Below are 23749 nucleotides of genomic sequence, written 5' to 3' on the forward strand. Positions count from 1 at the left end.
CACATTGTGGCTTTGATCTATCAGTGTGGTAATACTGCGGACTTCCCCATCCATGTTTACGAGGGAGACAAGGACAGAGAGCAACAAAAGCTAAACCACCTGCATGCTTTGTTCTGGCATCAGGTTACTATCTTAGAGAACTATGTTCAATTCTGTTTTATAAGTAAAACAATCCCTAAAATTAAAAGCCAAAATGAAACCGATTAATCTAACTGTGCAGTGAGTTGATGGAACTGCCTTACGGGAGGAATTATTTCAAGACACATTACCATGTGGAATTTGAATACATCTATTTAGTGGAAAAAATCTTGGCAAAAAAATTTAAAATATGTATTAGAATAATAGAAAAAGTATTTTTTTCCCTCAAAAAAATTGCAAAAAAAGTAAAACTATTTTCAAAACTACATTGTTCCCATATCAGCGGCAGGATTCTCATTCTGAGACAGTCACACGTATGGGTGCGTGCCTGGACATATTATCGTAAGACCGCAAATAATTAAGTACGATCCTATCAGAAACCAAGGTTTTCAACACTTAAGATACATTTTTAAAAATGAAAGAAGTCTGTTAACCGTACATTTGAATCGGAAACATCATTCTAAATGCAGGGGTGTGAGAAGAAAGGTGGCAAGAAACAGAAGAGCCATGAGGAGGAGAAGGCTGTCCAAGAGAACCTTCCACTCCACATGGCCGGCTGACAGGCTGTTAGCACAGGGTTAAAATCCTAAGGATTGATTTTGGCCAACTTTAATAATTTAGTAATTCTCTAGAAGGGAAGCTTCTTTGGGGCATGTGGCAGTCTTACACACGGCAGTGGCCAGAATGCATTGAATGCCTACTAGATAAGCGACAGATATCATCACACATAGATAAATGACTCTGTGAGGTCATACTCTTTATCACCCATTTTACAAACAAGGAAACTACATCTTGGAGAGGTGAGCCACCCAAAGGTACAAAGTCAGTAAGTTATAGAGTTGGGGTCTGACTTTAAGTTATCCACAGGGTTGCCTGGACCTGCCCTAGGAGATCCTGTGTGCCAACTCTACAACACTTCAGAACCACCAAAGTCCTCTGAATAATGAGACCCCACGACACAAATGTTTCCAAACTATACCGAAGAAGTAACTTGTGCTCCCTGTGGCTGAGGCCTCTGCAAGCCACATACGGTTCTCTAACACAGGTTTTAAGGGAAACAATACTCAAAAGTAAAACTAACCAAACAGTATTGACTGAATAACACCTTCGACAATCCCAAAAGTAAGTACAGCTGTATATTAATGACAGACACATGCTGGGAAATGCATCCTTAGGTGATTTCCTCCCTGTGTGCACATCACCGAGTGCCTCACACAAACCTCAGTGGTGCCGCCTACAGACACCCAGACTTCAGGAGCTGCAAACCTGGACAGCGTGTGGCTGCACTAAATGCTGTAGGCAACTGTGACACAATGGTAAGTATTTGTGTAGCTAACATATCTAAACACAGAAAAGGTACAATGAAATATGGCATCATAACTTTACAGGACCACTGTCATATATGCAGTCTGTCATTGACCAAAACGTTATGTGGCACATGACTATATCTTGAAAAAGTAAAAGATGACACAGAATGTAGTAAATAAAAGAAATCCCAGAAACAGCCAAACTTGCTTAATAAATCATCCCACAAGGTCCTGGAAATAACCTTAAGTATAGCAATTTGGTTCATATACACGTATACGTGCACACATACGTGCATGTACCTGTAAACACACATATATGCAATGCGCGCACACACACATATACACATAAATACCTATACATATTATATATACACATATACTTGCATTACGGGTAGATAAACATACATACAGTCTCCAACTGAAGATGGTTTATCAGGGTACAAGCTGAGTATCCTTTATCTGAAATGCTTGGGACCAGAAGTATTTTGAATTGCAGCTTTTGCAGTATTTGCATATACAGAATGAGCTGTCTTGGAGAGGGGATGCAAGTCTAAATGTGAAATTCATTTATGCTTCATACACACCTTAAACACATAGCCTGAAGGTAATTTTATACATTTTTTATAATTTTCTGCAGGAAACAAAGTCTGTGTAGAGTAAGCCATCAGAAAGCAAAGGGGTCAGGTGTGGAATCTTCCACTTGTGATATCATGTCGGTGATGAAAAGTCTGGGGTTGGGAGCACTCCGTATTTCGTACTTCAGATGCGGGGTGCTCCACCTGTATTACATGCGCTTTCAATGTGGAATGAGCTGACCGGGACACAAGCCTGCTGTGAGTTGAGGAGCGGCTGCGATGCGCAAATCTGCAAAACGCAGTGTGGTGCATGATCCACGCGCTTCCAACCCCACAGCGATGCAGCGTGGAGGCGACTGTGGAGATTCCGACAGGTGGTGCTGACACTGTGGCACTCAGTAATGAACATGGGCGCGTGGTGCTGTGGCACTCAGTAACAAACAAGGGTGCGTGGCACTGTGGCACTCAGTAACGAACACGGGCGCGTGGCGCTGTGGCATTCAGTAATGAACATGGGTGCTGGTGCTGTGGCACTCAGTAATGAACATGGGTGCTGGTGCTGCGGCACTCAGTAACGAACACGGGCGCGTGGCGCTGTGGCACTCAGTAACGAACATGGGTGCTGGCGCTGTGGCACTCAGTAACGAACAAGGGCGCGTGGCGCTGTGGCACTCAGTAACGAACACGGGCGCGTGGCGCTGTGGCACTCAGTAACGAACACGGGCGCGTGGCACTGTGGCACTCAGTAACGAACACGGGCGCGTGGGGCTGTGGCACTCAGTAACGAACACGGGCGCGTGGGGCTGTGGCACTCAGTAACGAACACGGGCGCGTGGCACTGTGGCACTCAGTAACGAACACGGGCGCGTGGGGCTGTGGCACTCAGTAACGAACACGGGCGCGTGGGGCTGTGGCACTCAGTAACGAACAAGGGCGCGTGGTGCTGTGGCACTCAGTAACGAACACGGGCGCGTGGGGCTGTGGCACTTAGTAATGAACACAGTGCAAGACTGGTGCTCGCGAATACTGCTACCTTTGTTTGTTTTGTGAAACACAATGATGATGATGGTGAGGGTGACCCTCCCTCTTTAAAGCTATCCATGCTTTCTCAGCACTTCAAAAGCAGCACAGGCACCTCTCAACCTGGCTGACCATTCCGGCAAGAAAGTTACATGTTGACATTTGTGATTATCGTGCGTGGCAAGGAGCTCATTATTCAAATAGAGAAATTCACAAGTGTAAATACCATACCTCAATTTCACGCTGTTTCTTTTTCTCTTCAAACTGTAATCGTCTCTGCAGTTCTTCCAGAGCTGCTCTGTATATGGCATCTTGAGCATTCTGAAGTTCAATAATTTGATCAAACACAGCTCTAAGCTGATTTAAAAGTGCCTGAAGAGAGATGACCATGTTTTATGAATAGAGCCTCAATAAGCTTATTGAGTTTCTTAAAAAAACACTGATAATTAATGAAAAGACACTAAAAACAAGATATCAACTAAAATTCTCAGTGGTCATTAGCTGCTCATTCATTCCCTCACCACACGCTTCCCGGACCCTCCTGCTGAGCAGCGCCACGCTGGGCACCAGCAAAACGTGACCATCCTGCACCCTCACACGCCATAACAAGAGTAAGTGCGACTGCCCGAGTCCCATGGTGGGCCAGGGGCTCTCCGCAAATCCTCTCCATTCCTCACAAGCTTAAAAATAAAGTTCTGCCCCAAATTTCAAAGCTAGACAGCAGGTAGTTATCAGGAGAACTATTTCGAGATTTAGAAATAAATAGGAAAGTGTCTCCAGTTGTTTTAGATATAGTAAAAACAGGTAATGAAAATTATGAGAAAGGAAATACTTAGTACAATATGAAAGAGCAAATTCAGCAAGGTTTTTAAAACGTGTATCCTATTTTATACCAGGAATAAAAGGATACCTTCACATCAGGAAAACACTCCTAATGCTTTAAACATACATCCATGTCACAGCAGTTACCTCCCGTTCATTGCTTAGAACTGCACAGTAATCTTCAGTATACAACTACTGTACTTTGTTAATCTTTCTCCTAGTGTGGCATGAAAGGACGCAATGACATCTACAGAGCAAAATCGTTTATGTAAATTAAAAATGTATACACAGAAAATACCATCTATATACCCAAGGCCATAGAGCAAACACATTAAAACTGATGCAGACAGCAGGGAAGGGGTAGAGGAGGGAGGAATTGGGGCATTAGCAGGGAAGGGGTTCAAATAAAACCCAAGAAAATATGAAAGGCCTTTCATGGACCCTGATGGCAGAGTTCCATGATGAAGAGAAAGGGTAACTCTACCCTCTGCCATCTTAGGTATGAAAAAACACACCAACAATCTCAGGGCGGAGCGAGGCATAATTTCAATACTGCAGAGGAAAACTGATAAAATCCAACACCCACTCATAATTTAAATAAAGCATCTAAGCAAACTACCCTGTTAGTTTGACAAAGGTCCTATCAGATGTATTTGCAAACAAAACAGTCAGTGGTGAAGCAATGAAGCACCCCTTGAACATCAGGAATGAGAATGGGATTCCCTTTGCGCTTAGAGTCAGCCTAGCTAACACTCAGATGCATGAAAAAGAAGCAAAGGCGGGCTGTGTGCAATTAAAGAAACAAAACTGGTTCTACTTATAAAAAAGATGCACCAAGAAAACACTAGAATAGAAAAATCAGAGATCAAGGTAACAAAACCAGTACCATTTCAGACCAGTCAAATTTGTCAAATGTAGCAATAATGTAACAAAAGATTTGCAGGAAATGTATAGGAGAAAGATGACATAACTGCGCTTGAGAAGCATAAAATAACTGAGATAACAGGAGGCTCCAGGCCCGTGGCTGGGAAGACACAGCACCTCCCAGCACCGTCAATTTGGGGAGACACTAAGATCAACACGACTTTACAGCTGGTGGAAAGCCACCTCTCATCAGCATTGTCTAATGGACTCATACGAGTCCGCAAACAGACTTTCCCGTATGAAAGGACGGCGATGCCTGGGTTCAAACTTCATCTGCTAAGTCACAGCAGCACCATTCACGGCTGAGCTTGTGCCTGATCTCAAGTCAGAGAGCACTGAAATGAGTATTTGCTGAGTGGGTTTTGGAACGAACTAATGCAGGAAAACTTGGTATTGTGCAGTGAACAGCCCATGCTCTCATTCACTTACTACGATGCACTTATGCAAAACAAGGTCTTCAAATCACATGGCAACGAAAACAATGTGGACTCATTTGGCAAATGACAGAAGGATGTGAGTGATCAAGCGATGCTGTCCCTCATGAGACAACCACGTGATTAACAGGGCATCTCACCAGTTCTCATCTTAGAAGCTGTTCTGCCCTTCTGATAGGGTCTTCAACAAATAAGCAAAATAAAAGGTACAGATGGTTGCATGGATTGTTTTTAGTAAAGATTTTCTAATTTGTTTCTTTACGTAGTCTAAGGAAGGATAATTTCTTATCTTGGGAAGAGCTGACCTATATATAAGGTGGCCCACTGACATGGTCTTCAAGCTCAGGGCTCTGTGGCAGTCTGTCCGCACAGGGCACCCGCAGGAGGACACTCTGGCAGCATCAGTGGTACCAATTCACTGTGCAATTCACAGTTCCTCTCAACACTGTGCAAACACAAAACAAAAAACATGCACAGCCTCCAGCTTCAAGATTCTATGCATCAAACCGCCTTGGTTTTCCTAGTGTTATGCTTAACATTCACACACGGACACCCACTTTCACCAGAGCACCGTGCTACCAATTCACACACGGACACCCACTTTCACCAGGGCACCGTGCTACCAATTCACACATTACACCCACTTTCACCAGGGCACTGTGCTACCAATTCACACACGGACACCCACTTTCACCAGGGCACCGTGCTACCAATTCACACATTACACCCACTTTCACCAGGGCACTGTGCTACCAATTCACACACGGACACCCACTTTCACCAGAGCACCGTGCTACCAATTCACACACGGACACCCACTTTCACCAGAGCACCGTGCTACCAATTCACACATTACACCCACTTTCACCAGGGCACCGTGCTACCAATTCACACATAACACCCACTTTCACCAGAGCACCGTGCTACCAATTCACACATAACACCCACTTTCACCAGAGCACCATGCTACCAATTCACACACGGACACCCACTTTCACCAGAGCACCATACTACCAATTCACACACGGACACCCACTTTCACCAGAGCACCGTGCTACCAATTCACACACGGACACCCACTTTCACCAGGGCACCGTGCTACCAATTCACACATTACACCCACTTTCACCAGGGCACTGTGCTACCAATTCACACACGGACACCCACTTTCACCAGGGCACCGTGCTACCAATTCACACATAACACCCACTTTCACCAGGGCACCGTGCTACCAATTCACACATAACACCCACTTTCACCAGAGCACCGTGCTACCAATTCACACATTACACCCACTTTCACCAGGGCACTGTGCTACCAATTCACACACGGACACCCACTTTCACCAGGGCACCGTGCTACCAATTCACACATAACACCCACTTTCACCAGGGCACCGTGCTACCAATTCACACATAACACCCACTTTCACCAGAGCACCGTGCTACCAATTCACACACGGACACCCACTTTCACCAGGGCACCGTGCTACCAATTCACACATAACACCCACTTTCACCAGGGCACCATGCTACCAATTCACACACGGACACCCACTTTCACCAGGGCACCGTGCTACCAATTCACACACGGACACCCACTTTCACCAGAGCACCATGCTACCAATTCACACACGGACACTCACTTTCACCAGGGCACCGTGCTACCAATTCACACACGGACACCCACTTTCACCAGGGCACCGTGCTACCAATTCACACACGGACACCCACTTTCACCAGGGCACCGTGCTACCAATTCACACACGGACACCCACTTTCACCAGGGCACCGTGCTACCAATTCACACATTACACCCATTTTCACCAGGGCACTGTGCTACCAATTCACACACGGACACCCACTTTCACCAGAGCACCATGCTACCAATTCACACACGGACACCCACTTTCACCAGAGCACCATGCTACCAATTCACACACGGACACCCACTTTCACCAGGGCACCGTGCTACCAATTCACACATTACACCCACTTTCACCAGGGCACTGTGCTACCAATTCACACATGGACACCCACTTTCACCAGGGCACCGTGCTACCAATTCACACATAACACCCACTTTCACCAGGGCACCGTGCTACCAATTCACACATAACACCCACTTTCACCAGGGCACCGTGCTACCAATTCACACACGGACACCCACTTTCACCAGGGCACCGTGCTACCAATTCACACATAACACCCACTTTCACCAGGGCACCGTGCTACAGACAGGAAGATTTTCCTCCCAGGATGGTGTTCTTGTCAGTGAAATCGTCCAGAAGCAAAAGCTATGACGATTTATCTTACACAGAACATTCATATCTGTCAGTGGGCTAAAATTGCTACATTATCTGTCACCGTGTGGAATATTACTTATTTGCCACAATTGTTCTGCTATCAGTATGGGTACAATCCTCAGTAGTTCAAACGTTTTCTGAACTCCACGAAATCTAGTGACTGTCAACGCCTCTGCAAAACACACACACCCAGGCATAAAATAGCAACACCTATTGGCCAGCTACTATGGTCAACATTACACTTGAATTACGTAATTCTTAGAAATCTATCAGAGAGAGACTAGGACTGTGCTCTTTTAAAACAAAACACTGGAGTCAAAAGCTATGAAGTGAAACTCAACCCTTGGTCTACCTGGCTACAGAGCCGGAGTCTATCTTGCCACGCAACTGCACCATGAGACAGGCCATCGCGGCTAGCGGCACACAAGTCCAGGAACACAGAGCTATCTGTTACACCGACTGCCTGAATGTGTGCTGGCGACGCTCATCGGCATCTACTGAACAGAGAGGCAGCGGCTGGCAGGCACCCTGAACCCTTCCATAGCTTTAGTCCGTAACAAGACCAGGGTTAGTAATAGAGGTTTCAAGGGCCTCTCACCTCAAGAGGTACATTTCTTTAATTATTAATTATACTCAAAGTATTTTAAATTATTGCTCTGCCATAATTTCCACACATTTATAAAAACATTCCATATAGAAGCAACTTTGATCCCAACCACGTTTTTACATGATTGATAGTTGTTTAATAATGAAATTCATGGCTGGTTAACCTACACATACGAAAATGCTGATGAAGTAAAGGCCCTGGTGCGGGGTGTGTTCCACTGACAGGCCGTGAGGCGAGTGCAGGCCTCGCCGGAGGCGACCTCTGCCAGCCTGAAATGTCTGTGAAGTCACAGAGTTCACGTAAAAATGCATCTGAAATGCTGCCCCGACTTCTCAGTATATTTGCTTCAAGAGAAAGCAATGTGGTTCCTTATTGCCCCAGACCTCAGAACAAAAGCAGAACCCAAAGAAAATCTGCTACGTGGAACGTGCAACTTTCAGAACATGCACCCTAAAGGAAAGAATGTTTGCGGAAAACCTCATCCATGTTACTGTGTGTTTGGTCCTTATACTGCGTTGCTTGCTCTGCTCAGATATTAACCTCAACAACTCAAATCTCATGGTGTTCTCTTCTGAATACCACAATAGGCTATCATTGTACCTGAAAAATGAAAGGTATCATTTTCTACAATGTTTATATCCATTTTAGAGTATATCCCTGTGTCTGTACTACTGTTCCAATTCTATTCAGAAACTGTACCTTCAACATTAAAGTTTTAATACAAGTATCTTAATGATTACAAATGTGGCTGCATCAGGATTTCTAAGACTCCCCATTTGACAAGGACCCAAGAAAAGAAGATTCTGATTTTGGCTTGTTGCTTCTAAGCAGGTCGGAGTCTTACCCTGGAGTCGCTGTCCAGCAGGCAGCGGGAGATGATGGTGTCCAGGAAGACCTCGTGAGCTGCGATGATGTGGTCCAAATCCTGGGCCTGCTGCACCTTGTTCCAAAGCTCATCCCAGGAACATTCAAGCACCTGGGAAACAGCAATCTGAAGATGCTAAATAAGCTCATGTTCTTCCTAGCACAGCACCACTTATAAAATACATACCACAAATGGGGGGCTGAGGTGGGCAGATCACCTGAGCTCGGGAGTTCAAAACCAGCCTGGCCAAGATGGCAAAATCCCATCTCTACTAAAAATACAAAAATTAGCTGGGCATGGTGGCGGCCACCTGTAATCCCAGCTACTCAGGAGGCTGAGGCAAGAGAATTGCTTGAACCCCTAGGGCAGAGGTTGCACTGAGCCGAGATCACGCCATTGCACTCCAGCCTGGGCAACAGAGCAAGACTCCATCTCGAAAAAAATATATAAATAGACACGTATATATGCAGACACATATACATACGCCATGTAAAAGCATAAGACATGACTTACTTATTTAGATTAAAATCAACAGAATGACTGCAGTGTACCTCAAATGTGATGTAATACTGCATCTGGTGAATGAAATGGACCATCTCGGAGGCCAGGATGTGACACTGGTGCAGCACCCCGGAGAACTCTGCAAGGGAAGAGCCGGCGTCAGGGGCAGTGCACCCTTCCGACAGCTTGCCGCTCAGCCTCTCACCCGCCTGCACGCTCTCTCCACACAAAATCCGTCATTTCCATTCCTGACCCCTTACCTGGAAACATCCTCCCCACGACCAACTTCTGTGCTGTTCAAGCTGAAGAACAGCTATCTAACCAAGTAGTACTACACGACTTTAAAACACCTAAAACATGCCGTAGAGACGCTTTGTACTAGTTTTCGTATTTAATTTTTACATACGATTATATTTTGCTTAACAAAACATAATTTAATTTTTATAAGGCTTTGAATTCTAGAATTTTGCTTCACAAAACGTAATTGTATGTAAAAATTAAATACGAACATTTATTTTACACTAACGCAGTGCACTGAGTAAACAGAAGCTCTACTTCATGGCTTTACAGTTAGTTTGCCCGCTGTGCACAAAACAGTTACTCTTCCCTGGCTCTCTGGAGATAAAGGTGGCATTTCTTTAAGGAACCGACCGTGGCCTTGCCGCCCGCCTGTGAGAAGGAGGAGCTCAAGGGAGATCAGGAACGAGCTCAGACTCTCCTTTTATCCTTTAGGAGATCACACAACCATCACCAGGCTGGAAGGTCACCAAGAGCACACTTCTCTGCTCGCACTTTTAATTTTTTGTTCAAAGACTATGGCAGCATATTGTTACACTAATGTATGTGATGGCTCAAATCAGAGCTGGACCCATCAGTGAGGTGATCACAAAGAAGCGTTATAACATGGGTCAGCATGGACATGCTTTGTGACTGCTTCCAATGCCCTCCTGAGTTACCTCGATAACGAGATCGAGACTTGCTATGTGTGCAGTTATGCAGGACGTCAGTCTCGCCTCTTAAGACAGTAACGAAGAAGTGGAATTTAGGCCTCTTAACAGGTGTGTGAAAATAATAGTGGCAATGGATACATTTTAAAAATACTCTTTCTGTAAGTTAAAGATTCACTGACACCTTGCAGTTTTGCTGTCTTGGCTGAACACATGACAGCTTGGTCAGTAGAGAAAAGTGGGAGAGGAGGAGATAGAATTCTAAGCTTCATAAAAATTTAAATTCTTAAACAAATGATCAACTTATACAAGCATGAAATATGTCTGTGAATTGTCTGAACACTGTCTGAAGGCACAGATTCCACTAACAGGCAGCACTGGGGAGAGGAGGAGGACACAGCACAGAGAAGGACCCTCCTCACCTCCCTGGTGCCTGGGCATCGGGGAGGGGCTAGAATTCTCAGCACAAAGGCTCAGGTGAGGAAGGGGATCCCTCCAGGAGAGCCAGAGAGCTGGGAAGCAGACAAGGATATACATTATATACCAGCACTTACCTAAGTGGCAGCCAGTAACAAAAGATATTTTAAAAAATAAATTTCAAAGGCAAAAAAGAACTTGCTTTCAAGGAGACAGAAGAATTTTTAGTTAGGGATAACTGACGGCAGACCCAGACCATGCCCACCTTTCAGATGGAGCAAACTGATTTTCTCAAGGGGGGAACGACACACTCTCTCTCAGGAAATGAACAGGCGGGAGGTGGCAATCTACCCGACCAGTAGCTCCGCAGGGCCTCGTCCACAACCACGCGCCACCCAGCACCTCACAAGGGAACAGGCGCACTCAAGGGCTCTGGCGCCTCCCCCGCCAATGGCTACAACTGGTGTGTCAGAGGCATGTCCAAGATTTACTTACAAAGCTTAGAGCTCTGCCAAGAATCCTCAGTGCTCCTTCCATGGCCCCGCAGACAGTTAAACACCAGCTATAGTGTCCACAGCCATGAGATCCACTCTCAGCTAAGACCCTGAGAAGAGACCCAGAGCCCTGAGGCCCATGACATCTCGGAGCATGGACTCGTGAGGCATCCTGCCGCACAGCTGCTCCACACACTCAAGCATCTTTCTACCCGCAGACATGCTCAGTGTGCACCCTAAGAATGAGCTGAGCTGTGAGGTGCACCTGAAACCCTAGAATCATGACTGCATTTCTCCCTACTAACACTATAACTAGAGTCTATGATTGCCAATCAAATAACACTCAAAACCTCTCAAACTACTATACTTGTCGATATAAAAGGGCATGACAAATGTTGTTTTAAGTGGTATTCAGCCATGTTATGGTTTCAGTAAGCTTCTAAATAAAATAACTACCACTTGCACTCAGTTTTACGTTTTAACACAGAGCTCAAATGAGAGGACTGTGTCTTCCCCCACTGAAGTCACTGGACTATGATGGAAAATCTACACCCAGTCTTCCCTGGAGAACTGAGTATCTAAAACATTCTACAAGTGCATAGAGTGTACATATATTTGTTCTCAAGACAATTCTCAAATGTGATTTGATTTCTCTCCAGTGCGGCAAAGTTACATGAAATAGTTTAAAAACCACCTGTGGAAGGCTTTTGTATTTTCATGTGAGTATTATCATAGAGCTCTGGTGGGTCTTTTCATTGGGAAACAAAGCGACGAATGTCTGCAAGTCACACGGCACGACTCACAGGTCTCACCATGACATCCAATGTCTCCATCGACCTTCCCCAGGTACATGCTCGGTGTGATCCTAAAATGCACTGCTGTGCACTTAGGCACAGTGAGCACGATCTGTTTTAGTTTCTAGCATTTTCAAGCAACTACACAGGTTATACTTATCAATCCTGATACCTTTCAGAGAAGGTTTAACCTGACAAAACCGTAGATGTCTCTAAAAATTAAAAGTGAAACTTCACCTATAAGCTCACCTTCACCTAAAAATGACTACTTGTCAGGCTACTGTCAGCCCTTTCTCTGGGGGACCCTAGCTTTGTTACAGAAGCATAAAACTGTTTGTGGCTCTTTTCCATTTTCTAGCTCCTGCTCCTTGCTCTGCGCATGACAGAGGAGCTCGGCCCCACGAAAGCTCAGATCTGTGCTGCTCTCCTCTTTCTGAGGCTTCTTCCAGCATTGTTTTCAGGAGTCAGTCAAGCCACCAGCATCTGAGTAACAACCGGTTTTTAGTAGCACACATATGCTTTGCTAATGTCTTCTACATTTCACTGTTATGCTCCTATTTATGAAACCAGGAATTTTTCTCTGGCTTCAAATCAGTCTGAAAGTAGATACACAGTGATCAGTGATTAAATCACTAATTCTATTTCATAATCTCTGATTTTCTTGAGTGCACAATTTCTCTGATTACTGTTCTAGATTCCTTAATGTCACATTTGGAAATGAAAATGCAACTGAATGGCCACAAAACAAAACAAACAAAAAACACACAAACAACATTGTGATGCAATGCTCAGTGCCATCTAAGAAACAACACTGTGACAATGCTCAGCGCCATCTTTGAAACATTGTGAGGCAATGCCCAGCACCATCCACAAAATAACACTGTGACGCAATGCTTAGCGCCATCTATGAAACACTGTGATACAATGCTCAGTGCCATCCACAAAACAACACTGTGATACAATGCTCAGCACCATCCACAAAACAACACTGTGACGCAATGCTCAGCGCCATCCACAAAACAACACTGTGACGCAATGTTCAGCACCATCTATGAAACAACACTGCGACGCAATGCTCAGCGCCATCCACAAAACAACACTGTGACGCAATGTTCAGCATCATCTATGAAACAACACTGTGACACAATGCTCAGCGCCATCCACAAAACAACACTGTGACGCAATATTCAGCACCATCTATGAAACAACACTGTGACACAATGCTCAGCGCCATCTATGAAACAACACTGTGACACAATGCTCAGCGCCATCTATGAAACAACACTGTGACACAATGCTCAGCGCCATCTATGAAACAACACTGTGATACAATGCTCAGTGCCAGCCTCAACTGCTGACATCCCACTCCAGCCCGCCCAGTGCTGCCTGGGCCTTCCCCTTCTCCCTTACTCCCAGCCTGGGCAGCCTGCAGCCCTGGCTCCACTGGGTTTGCACTGCTTTGCTGTCTTGGCATCAGCTCTGCCTGCATCCCCCGCGCCCCCAGTCACTCCAAACCCGCCTCTTTCTCCCTGTCCATCCTCGAAGGCTAACTCATAACCCCTTGCTCTGAATCCACCTCTTCTTCCTCTTTGATTTTCAGCCTCCACTTCCTTCTGTCTATCAGCATTTCAAACAGCCTCTCAACAAACACATCTAAGTTGGTTAGAAGTTTTGGCTTTGATCTTGCCCAATTCTTCTGCAGTGTATCTTTACATTTGCAGATGCTGTATGGCAGCTCAGAAGGATCTGTTGGTTGAAAAGGTATCTTGCACCATGACAGACAGGTCTACAGCCCCTGCCCCAACCCAGTCTTCGTCCCAGCCACGCCTCCCTGCGAGGGTGCAGTTCCCACTCATTGACGCCACTCTCACATTCCACTCCACAACTTCAAGGATCATACAGGCTAATGACATCTAAAACCTCTACCTCTAGTTTAGATCTGTCTTTAGTTTAAGATCAGTCTAATTAATGGTCTCACAAGGTATCCTAAAAAAATACCTCAAATTAATGTATTTGAATGGAATCATCAGCCCAAAGGAGCTCCTCTTCCAGTGCTCCCTGGATGATAAAAAATGCTACCATCCACCAGGTCTTGGAGTCAGAGACCCAGGTGCCACTGAGACTCCAACCACCTCCTGGCCTCTGTACACACATCACCTGGTCCTGCTGGCACCACAGCCCAAGTCGCTCTCAAATCCATTCCCTTCCCTCCAGCCCCACGACTGCTGTAACGCTGAAGGCCCACGTCACCTCACATGGATTATTACAACTGGCTGCTCTGCTAAGTGCCTTGGTCATGCCCCAGGCCCATTTTTCTTAACGACCTGAATCCCGGCCTTCAGGACCCCCTCCCGGCTGGGAGCCCCAGCCCCCGCTGGCAGCACAGTTCCCCTCCCCACTGACCTGAACAGGGCATCCTCAACTGTCAAGAGGCCAGCCTGGACACCACTCCCTCTGGAGCCTTCTGTAAACACCCACGTCTGTCAGATGCCTCCCTTAAGCACTCCTATGCGACCTGGTTTTCCCGTATCAATTGACTGAAAGTTCCTGTGTAAAGTCTGTTCTGCCGGAATAGGCCATGAGCTGCCTGGCCACAGGGAGCTGGTGTGTCACCTCGTCACTGGGAACCAGCAACGGAGCACTACAGAATGCATGATTCAGACACTCAGAGTCAGGGCAGGCAGTCTGCATTCATCTGGATCTTGAGTATTCAAAGCCACACCCTTTCAAAAGATTCCTATAAGCAAGGTCAACTTAGACACGATGTGAATACAGGTGTTCTTTCCTTTTGCAGTTCTCCTTCTAGGAAAATCACCTGTTATTGTATCTACAGTGAGTACAGAGGACAACATCTTTAGAGGTCTTCTTCTGAGACAAAGCCCCTTGACAGTGAGAGACCTGGCTGCTGCTGCAAGGATGCTCTACTGCAGAGGAACTGGGCAAAATCATCCACATCACAAAAGTCTGAAATCACTGCAAATCACAACTGGTTTTCTTTCCCAATGAGAAGTTAAACACTACAGGAATAGTAGTTCTGAACTTCTAACTGCTCTAAGGCTCTAGTGACTATGAGCTCAATTCATAAGGCACAACTCAGTCCTTCAGTTTCTAAAAGTTCCATTCACACCTGCAACACACCTACAATCTCTCTACCCAGCACTCTGAAAATACATTTTAGGTATGTATTTTAAATGTGTTTTTACGGCTGACCCACAAGTAACTATATAAGCATCCCAAAAGCAAAGCAACGTTGGCAGTGAGGTCCAGTTAACACAGGAAGCACACCTCCTGCAGGGCCAAGACCACACTGGACAGGTGATAGACAAAATCAGGCGGCCACTCTCCTCACACCTGGGCATGCAGCTAAGCGCCGGGCCCTTCCGTGGTTCTCTACTGCCCCCTAAAGGCTGTTGGGAGAACTTCAAGTCAGACTCAAACAGGCTCGTCAGGACTTGCGCAGGCCCGTTCAGCCAGAAGCCCCTCATCCGGAGCTGCCCCTACAGACGGCACCGAGTGCTGCTAAACATTATATTTGTTTTTTTCAGAAAATACCTTGTAACAATGTGTTCACAATTTCGAAATCACCTCCTCAGCCCACGTTTATAGCGATGCTACTGTATTTAAAAGTGACCGCATCAAAGTACCCAGCTGATTCATTTTTCTTAAGACTAAGGATCTCAAAGACATTTGTTAAGAACTAGGATTTTATATGCTTCTTGTTTTCAAAGTCTCCAGCCACTTTTAAGGGTCTAATCCTGACATCATCTGCGTTCCTGCTCTCCCGGGCAAATAACCACGGCAACAGTGAACTTGGGGGCACTCACCACAGGTGGGTGCTGTCTGAAGTCCTTTCACACAGACTAAATCCTGACAACACTAATAACTAAGTCCCATCACCACCCCACCCCCCAGATGAGGAAACTGAGGCAGAAGATCAAGAAATCAGCTGAGGCCACACAGCCCCAGAGACAGGTGGTGGGATGGGGACTCCCCTGGGCAATGCAGCCCTACCAACAACAGCTAGGCTTAAAGTATCTCTCAGCCTGAGCCATGTACACAAAACTTTTAAAACCTGTATTTGTATGTTTCTCTCATCCACATACAAAAACACAGATGCAAACACAAAGAAATTTTAAAGAGGAAAACTTCAACTCATCTTTTATCTTTCACTGAGCCTAAGACACTGTCATTTTTAAGATGATCGTATTATACGAATTATCAAGAAAAACAGCTGCCAATCACAAGGACAAACACACTGACCACAGTCCTGTGCGGGAAACACCCACTAAGCCCACACTGCTCAGATGGGTCCCTCTCAGGGCACTGCTGGCCTGCGGGAACCTGCCTTTCCTGGTAAGATAAAGTCTGTGGTGCTGCTCATGGAAAAGTGGAATTTTGGTTCTTCTCTCAATAACAATTATGCACTTCACAGATTTCAAATGTATGCTCCACTGCTATTTCTACACCTTTCTGCAAACACAGCAACTTTTCATTTCAAAACATCAGGGTGTCATCTTTTTGAAGGGAATGAACCGCAACCGTGGCTGGTACTAAAGGATGTCCTGTTGGAGCACAGAGCCCAGCTCCAGGCACAAGAGGAGCTGGGGCCAAAACAGACTTTTAGACACAGTGAGAATGTGAAAACAATGTGTACCTTAGAAGTGATAAAATATGGTTAAAAGGAAAACAAAAAAAAATGTAGTATGAACTATTAAACCTTGGTTTATCTTATTTTTCAACATATTGGCCAAAACCAAATTTGGGCCGACCCAATCTTTTCACATTCTGGGTCTCAGACTGCTCTTCACTATACACTAGGGAGGTCTGACTATGGTATCCCCCAAAGTGCCTTCTACTTAAAACCTTTCGAATTGTAACTGACCTGCAGGGTTAGATGTGGCCTCATCAAGTTATTTCCCGGCCAGACCCTGCTCTTCAATACCCACACAAGAAAGCACTCATCTCAGATGCTCATCTTATCAAGAGCACACTGCATTCAGTGGGATTAGAAATGATAAAGGAAAACCTATAACGTATAATTAGAGTTTAGACAAGAACTAATTTAGGGTCTAGTGCACAAACTCTAATTTTAAAGTGTAGGATTATTTACATCTCATTTTAAGCTTTGGAGTTCCATTATCTTAAACAGTGGCGGGGCACAGTAGCTCATGCCCATAACCTCAATACTTTGGGAGGCCAAGATAGGCAGATCACTTGAGGCCAGGAGTTCGAGACCAGCCTGGCCAACACAGTGAAACCCCATCTCTACTACAAATATTAATACAAAAAGTTAGCTAGGCATGGTGCACATGCCTGTAATCCCAGCTACTTGGGAGGCTGAGGCATGAGACATGCTTGATCCCAGGAGGCAGATGCTGCAGTGAGCTGGAGTACATGCCACTGTACTCCAGCCTGGGTGACAGAGCAAGACATTGTCTCAAAAAAAAAAAAAAAGGGCCGGGCGCGGTGGCTCACGCCTGTAATCCCAGCACTTTGGGAGGCCGAGACGGGTGGATCACAAGGTCAAGAGATTGAGACCATCCAGGTCAACATGGTGAAACCCCGTCTCTACTAAAAATACAAAAAATTAGCTGGGCATGGTGGCGCATGCCTGTAATCCCAGCTACTCGGGAGGCTGAGGCAGGAGAATTGCCTGAGCCCAGGAGGCGGAGGTTGCGGTGAGCCGAGATTGCGCCATTGCACTCCAGCCTGGGTAACAAGAGCGAAACTCCGTCTCAAAAAAAAAAAAAAGCTTGGGCGTGGTGGCTCACACCTGTAATCCCAGCACTTGGGGAGGCCAAGGTGGGCAGACCACTTTAGGTAGGAGTTTGAGACCAGCCTGGCCAACATAATGAAACCCCGTCCCTACTAAAAATACAAAAACTCAGCTGGGCGTTGTGGTGGGCACCTGTAATTCCAGCTACACAGGAAGCAGAGGCAGGAGAGTCGCTTGAACCTGGGAGGCGGACATTGCAGTGAGCCAAAATTGTACCACTGCACTCCAGCCTGGGCTACTAAGCACTGTTCCCTGAGAACTCCAGGGACCATTTCATAGAATTAACGTTACTTTAACAGCCCTCTAAAAACTCAAGTGTCTAAACATCAATTTTTGTCTCAGATGAGTATGTTACCGACTTAAACATCAGAGGAAAACTAAGAGAGTGTTATTTCTGAATCACACTTCTATCAGAACCTTACTATGTAAATATCATCTTGATTCTTCATAAAAGATGAACGCATCCTTGTTTTCCCTTAAGAACATGAGAGATCAATTTTATTTATAATAAAGACCAAAAGGAAATTATTTCAATGCCACTGTTTTGAAGGGGGGGGAAGGGAGAAAAAGCCTCCATTCTTTCCCTCCCCATCCCACACAAAGGCTGAGAAAGAATGCAGGCTCAGTTACCTGGATTGGTCTATTTCATTTTGAGAAATGTTATCGGAAACATGAATTTAGTTTCCAGTAGTGGAAATATTTTTTAAATTAATATAATCTAACAAACCATTTTAGTATTAGCCATGGTGTTTTGTCCAGCTAAATGGCAAATATATAAAAAACTTTTACCAATTGGTAAAGGCATGAAAATCAGGCAATCTTCCATTAGGATGAGGGCAATCTTCTTGGCAGATCATTATCAAAAACTCTCGTCCCCAGCAAAGCACTTTCACATTGAACTACTTACTGCACACAACAGAGCAAGTTTTTACTTTGATGAATGTTGTTAAAATGCTGAGCTGTCCTTTGCACACCGCGCCCCTACAAGGCACCATGGCAGCTGTTGGTGGGGGCACTCTTCTACTCCATGGTCTGTTTACTCTGCCTCAGATTTATAGTTAGCAGGACATTTCTAATGGGCTGGATTAGCATGATTAGCTAATTGATTTCTGTTCATGAAGCTGTTTGGCCATAAGCTACTTTAAAATACTTCTTCATTAAAGGTCAGAACACTGGCACCCCAAAAGAAACACAGGTAAAACAATTCCCTGAAAAAAGAAATAAGGTAGTCCCCCATATACAGTTTCTCTTTCTGCTGTTTGTGACCTGCTATCAACAGCAGTCCAAAAATAGTACATGGAAAATCCCAGAAATAAACAATTCATAAGTTTTCAGTGGAGCACCATTTCGAGTCGTGATGAAATCTCACACCATCCTGCTCCATCCTAGCCAGGAAGTTAATCAAGCCTTTGTCCAGCAAATTCACACCGTACATACTACCTGCCCGTTTGTCACTCAGTAGCTGTCTCAGTTATCAGGTCAACAGATCATGAGAAAAAAGGTGAGTACAGTACAGTGAGACCTTTTGAGAGACATACACTCACATCAGTTTTATTATAGTGTCAAGTTATAATAATTCCACTTGTTATTAGTTACTGCTGTTCATCTCTTACTGTGTTTAACATGTAAGTTAAACTTCATCACAGGTATGTACATATGGGAAAACACATAGTATACATAAGGTGTGACACTATCTGAGGATTCAGGCATCCACGGGGCAGGGGTGGGAAGGGTCTTAGAACATATCCCCTGTAGATAAGGGGCGGGAAATACTACACAATATAGCAAAACAAAATAAAAAGAGGCCAGGCATGGCGTCTCGTGCCTGTAATTCCAGCACTTTGGAAGGCCACGGTGGGAGGATCACTTGAGCCCAGGAATTTGAGGCTAGCCTGGGTAACACAGGGAGGCCCCATCTTAAAAAGAAAAATAAGGCCGGGCGCGGTGGCTCAAGCCTGTAATCCCAGCACTTTGGGAGGCCGAAGCGGGTGGATCACGAGGTCAACAGATCGAGACCATCCTGGTCAACATGGTGAAACCCCGTCTCTACTAAAAATTACAAAAAATTAGCTGGGCACGGTGGCGCGTGCCTGTAATCCCAGCTACTCAGGAAGCTGAGGCAGGAGAATTGCCTGAACCCAGGGGGCGGAGGTTGCGGTGAGCCGAGATTGCGCCATTGCACTCCAGCCTGGGTAACAAGAGCGAAACTCCGTCTCCAAAAAAAAAAAAAGAAAAGAAAAAAAAATGTTTACCCTCATCAAACATTTTAAAAGCACAACATTCAAAAAGCACAAAAATTGAACTTCCATTTTCACCTATGAATTGACAACTTATTGGAATTAATATCCAATGTTAGCAAAACCAGTGAGACAGACAACTTTCAACAATACGATCCAGCTTGCTAAGATGTGGACTAAACCGGTACACACTTCCCAAAAAGTGATCTGAGAATATGAACAGAGTTAACATATGATGCTTACTAAGTAAAAAGTTAAACAAAAACTCACCTTTTTTTTTTCTTTTTAAAGACAGTCTTGCTCTGTCATTCAGGCTGGAGCACAGTGGCACGAGCCCGGCTCACTGCAACCTCCGCCTCCCAGGTTCAAGTGATTCTCCTGCTTCAGCCTCCTGAGTAGCTAGGATTGCAGGCACACACCACCATGCCTGGCTAATTTTTGTATTTTCAGTAGAGACCGGGTTTCACCATGTTCGTCAAGCTGGTCTCGAACTCCTGACCTCATGATCCACCCACCTCAGCATCCCAAAGTGCTGGGATTACAGGCATGAGCCACCGCACTCGGCCAATTCATACTGTTAAGCAAGCAGTTCCACTTTTGATCTATTCTCAAGAAATATTCAGAGAGGCCTATAAAGATGTATTTACAAAAACAGGGATGGCGTTATTTCCATTAGCAAAAAGCTGGAGAAAAAAACTACATGTCCAGCCAAAGAAAAATGATGACATGTATACAAGATAGCATCAGGCTATCAAAAACGGTTCGGAAAAAGTTTCAATAATGAGGGGGAAGGATCAGCAAAAGAAGCTGCAGTTAAACTCTATGAAGCAGGATCCTAGTGGTATAAATAATAAAATATGCATTTTCCATACATGGAAAACTGATCAAAAAATTTATTAGTTGTTATTCAACTAGAAAACAAAACTCATTATTGATGATTCAACACAGTAAGAGCAGAGCGAATGGATACGGACCTTGCGAAACTGACGGATCAGAAAACCGCAGCCCAGCCAGCCCATGTTTCAGGCTGTTACGGAGCTCAGCCCTCAGAGAGGCTTATCTTGACGTGTGACACTGACGGCATCAGTATGGCCCTAATTGGTCTAAGCCCACAATCAGAAAGATGCCGCTCGTCACGGGCAGCCAGGCACCGATCCACTCGCTGGTGTTGGTAAGAATACAGTAAGGAAAAGGGCAGGCAAAGTGAAATGCTGCCTAGCAAGTACACATGCAGTGAAAGCAACAGTGAGCGAGGGAGGAGGGTGGTGTGAAGCCGTGGAGAAAGGACACAAACGCAGAGCCCAGGCGTGCGTGCAGACCTCCCAGCACGGCCCTCCTCCGCCTCCCCTCAATGGCAGCCAGGTTCACAAGAAGGGGAACCTGCCCACAGCCATCACTACTCGTAAAAGAAAATATCCCCTTCACTTCCTTCTCAGCTACTTCAGAGGGTTTCCACCATTAATTTCCCACTGCAGTCAAGTATCAACATACAATAAAAACTGACAATTCTACACGTCAGTGTTGGCTCAGACAGGCAACTCCCTGGCCCGCACCCTTCGGCGGGGTCACTATTCTGGAACTCGGGCAGCTGCTCAGGGACCAGCCTGTGAGCTGGTAAAGAAGCAGAGACCATGAACTCCCTTCTGCAAACTGCTCTCTTCCAATTCTTAATAATTACTTTTCACCAAAGGATTAAGGGCACGATTTAGTTCTTAGGGACACGCCTACTGAAATACTTTCTCAGATTCTGACCAAATCCATTTTCATATAAAGACTTCAAGATTACTTATAGCTTAAGTTATTCAATCTTTATAACATTAAAATAATCTGGACTAACTGATACCTAAGAATTTTTACTACAGCTTTAACTTGTTTTAAACAATATATTCCCATGTCCTGGTTTATGAACAAAACAAACATTAAAGAAGCTCTCAAAAACAATGTAGTTAAAACACTGTGAATTTCAAATGAGTCAGTGACTTATTAAATTGCTTTCCTTAAAAATGGGCAGTTTTTTAAAAGTATACATATGAACGCTAGAATAAAAAATGTGATTTTAAAAGAGAGTTTGTGATCTGAAAGAATTACATAGCTCTCACCGTGAGTCTACCTTAACTTCCAGAGTTGCTGGAAACTGCATCCAGCACAGGCTGGGGGCTTCTGGGAGAGCGCGTGGACCCGTGGCCATGCTGGGGACTCACCTGGCATGTTTCTCAGGAGCTTCGCATTGCACATGTGTCCCTTTCGTATGTCGGTGAGGATGTATTCCATCCGCTTAGCCCTCCAGAGGAAGTTAAATACTCTCAGGTAGTGGCTCATACATTCTCGGGTAAACACCTGGGGCAACGGCAGAAGACGAGTTTACAGTGCTCCACACATAAGAATCCTCTCAGTACAGGTCATCGTTTTTTAAAAAAAGGGACCTTTAGCAAAGTGTCTTCTAATATACCAACCACACTGATTACTTACAGGCTAGGTGGCATGCTAAGCAAATCACGGTGATAGAAGTTAGGCATTTTTATGCCTATTGTACAGAAGGGGAAACAGAGGCCTAAGGTTACACAGACTGCAGTTTAACAGGATTTGCAGACCCAGTCTAAACCTCGTGGAAAATGTGGACTCTTCACTACAGCTCCCCAAGTCGCCCGAGGGATACATAAGGCAGGAGTGCACGCTCTCCTGTAACAATGGAAGGCAGGCCTAGAAGAATCTCCATTCTGAAAAGAATCCCTCAGGTTATTTTCGTCCATTTCCGGGTAGCTTATGAATACTTCATTTCAGTGCCCAGGGACATGGTTTCACAAGCAGAGACAACGAGCCAACACGCAGGGCTTGTGCAAGGCCTCCCTGCCATGCCACCCTCCGCCTGCAGCAGCCAGGTAAAAACACAGGATGCCCAGTTCCACGTGAACATGAGATAAACCACAAGTATTTTCCAGTGTAAGCATGTCCCACTGCACACACGTAACTACAGCCAAACGTGTCTGACACCGATGTGTGTTTCACACACATGTGGGCGTGTGTTCATCTTTTACTAGATGATGGGGGCAGAGAGTTCACCACACCATCAGCAGTTTTCCTACACTCTGGGGGCTGGGAGACAGGCCACCAAGGCGGGGCCTCTGTTCCTAGCAGCAAGGCACAGTCGCACACCAGTGAGAACATGCTCTTCTTCAAAGGGAGCCTCCTTCTCCCACCACCGCCCTCTGACCCAACCGCAATCACTCAGGTGGTCCTTGGTAGGGCCTTTACTCTGAAAGGTACTCTCCTGTACCTTGTTTTGCCCTTTCCACCTGCCCAAATCCTATCCATCCCTCAGGCACAAAGGCCACACGACTTTCCCTGGTCTCGTCAAATTCCCCCTTCTTCAGAAACATAGAACATGCATTGCATTATCTTCTTTGATGTCATATATTCTTGCCATTTCTCACCAGTTGGCAGGAACTATCTATTTATGCCTCCATATGCCTGTTTGTGCCAGTAACTGTCTAAATAGGGATGAGAAACTGCTTTGAAGATACTCCAAAATCCAGTATGAATCTTTTGGAGGTTATCCCATTTTGCTGTGCTGCTCACATGATCAGCA

General features: G+C 45.3%; 1 protein-coding gene across 4 annotated transcripts in view; it reads right to left on the minus strand.

Annotated features, from left to right (window-relative positions):
• TUBGCP3 (tubulin gamma complex component 3) overlaps positions 1–23749 on the minus strand; it is a 112025-nt gene that overhangs the window by 6580 nt on the left and 81696 nt on the right. For 2 of the 4 annotated variants that reach the window (XM_078347480.1, XM_035294484.3), the window contains exons 17-20: positions 22365–22500; positions 9549–9637; positions 8977–9108; positions 3272–3412 (exon numbers count right to left, since the gene is read on the minus strand). In XM_078347480.1, the coding sequence (XP_078203606.1) occupies positions 3272–3412; positions 8977–9108; positions 9549–9637; positions 22365–22500 (498 nt within the window). Of the gene's footprint in view, positions 1–3271; positions 3413–8976; positions 9124–9548; positions 9638–22364; positions 22501–23749 lie in introns of all 4 variants that reach the window. The other 2 variants (XM_078347478.1, XM_078347483.1) reach the window with 1 other exon arrangement.

The sequence above is a fragment of the Callithrix jacchus genome, chromosome 1 (assembly GCF_049354715.1).
Source record: "Callithrix jacchus isolate 240 chromosome 1, calJac240_pri, whole genome shotgun sequence".
In the NCBI taxonomy this organism is placed as follows: Eukaryota; Metazoa; Chordata; class Mammalia; order Primates; family Cebidae; genus Callithrix; species Callithrix jacchus.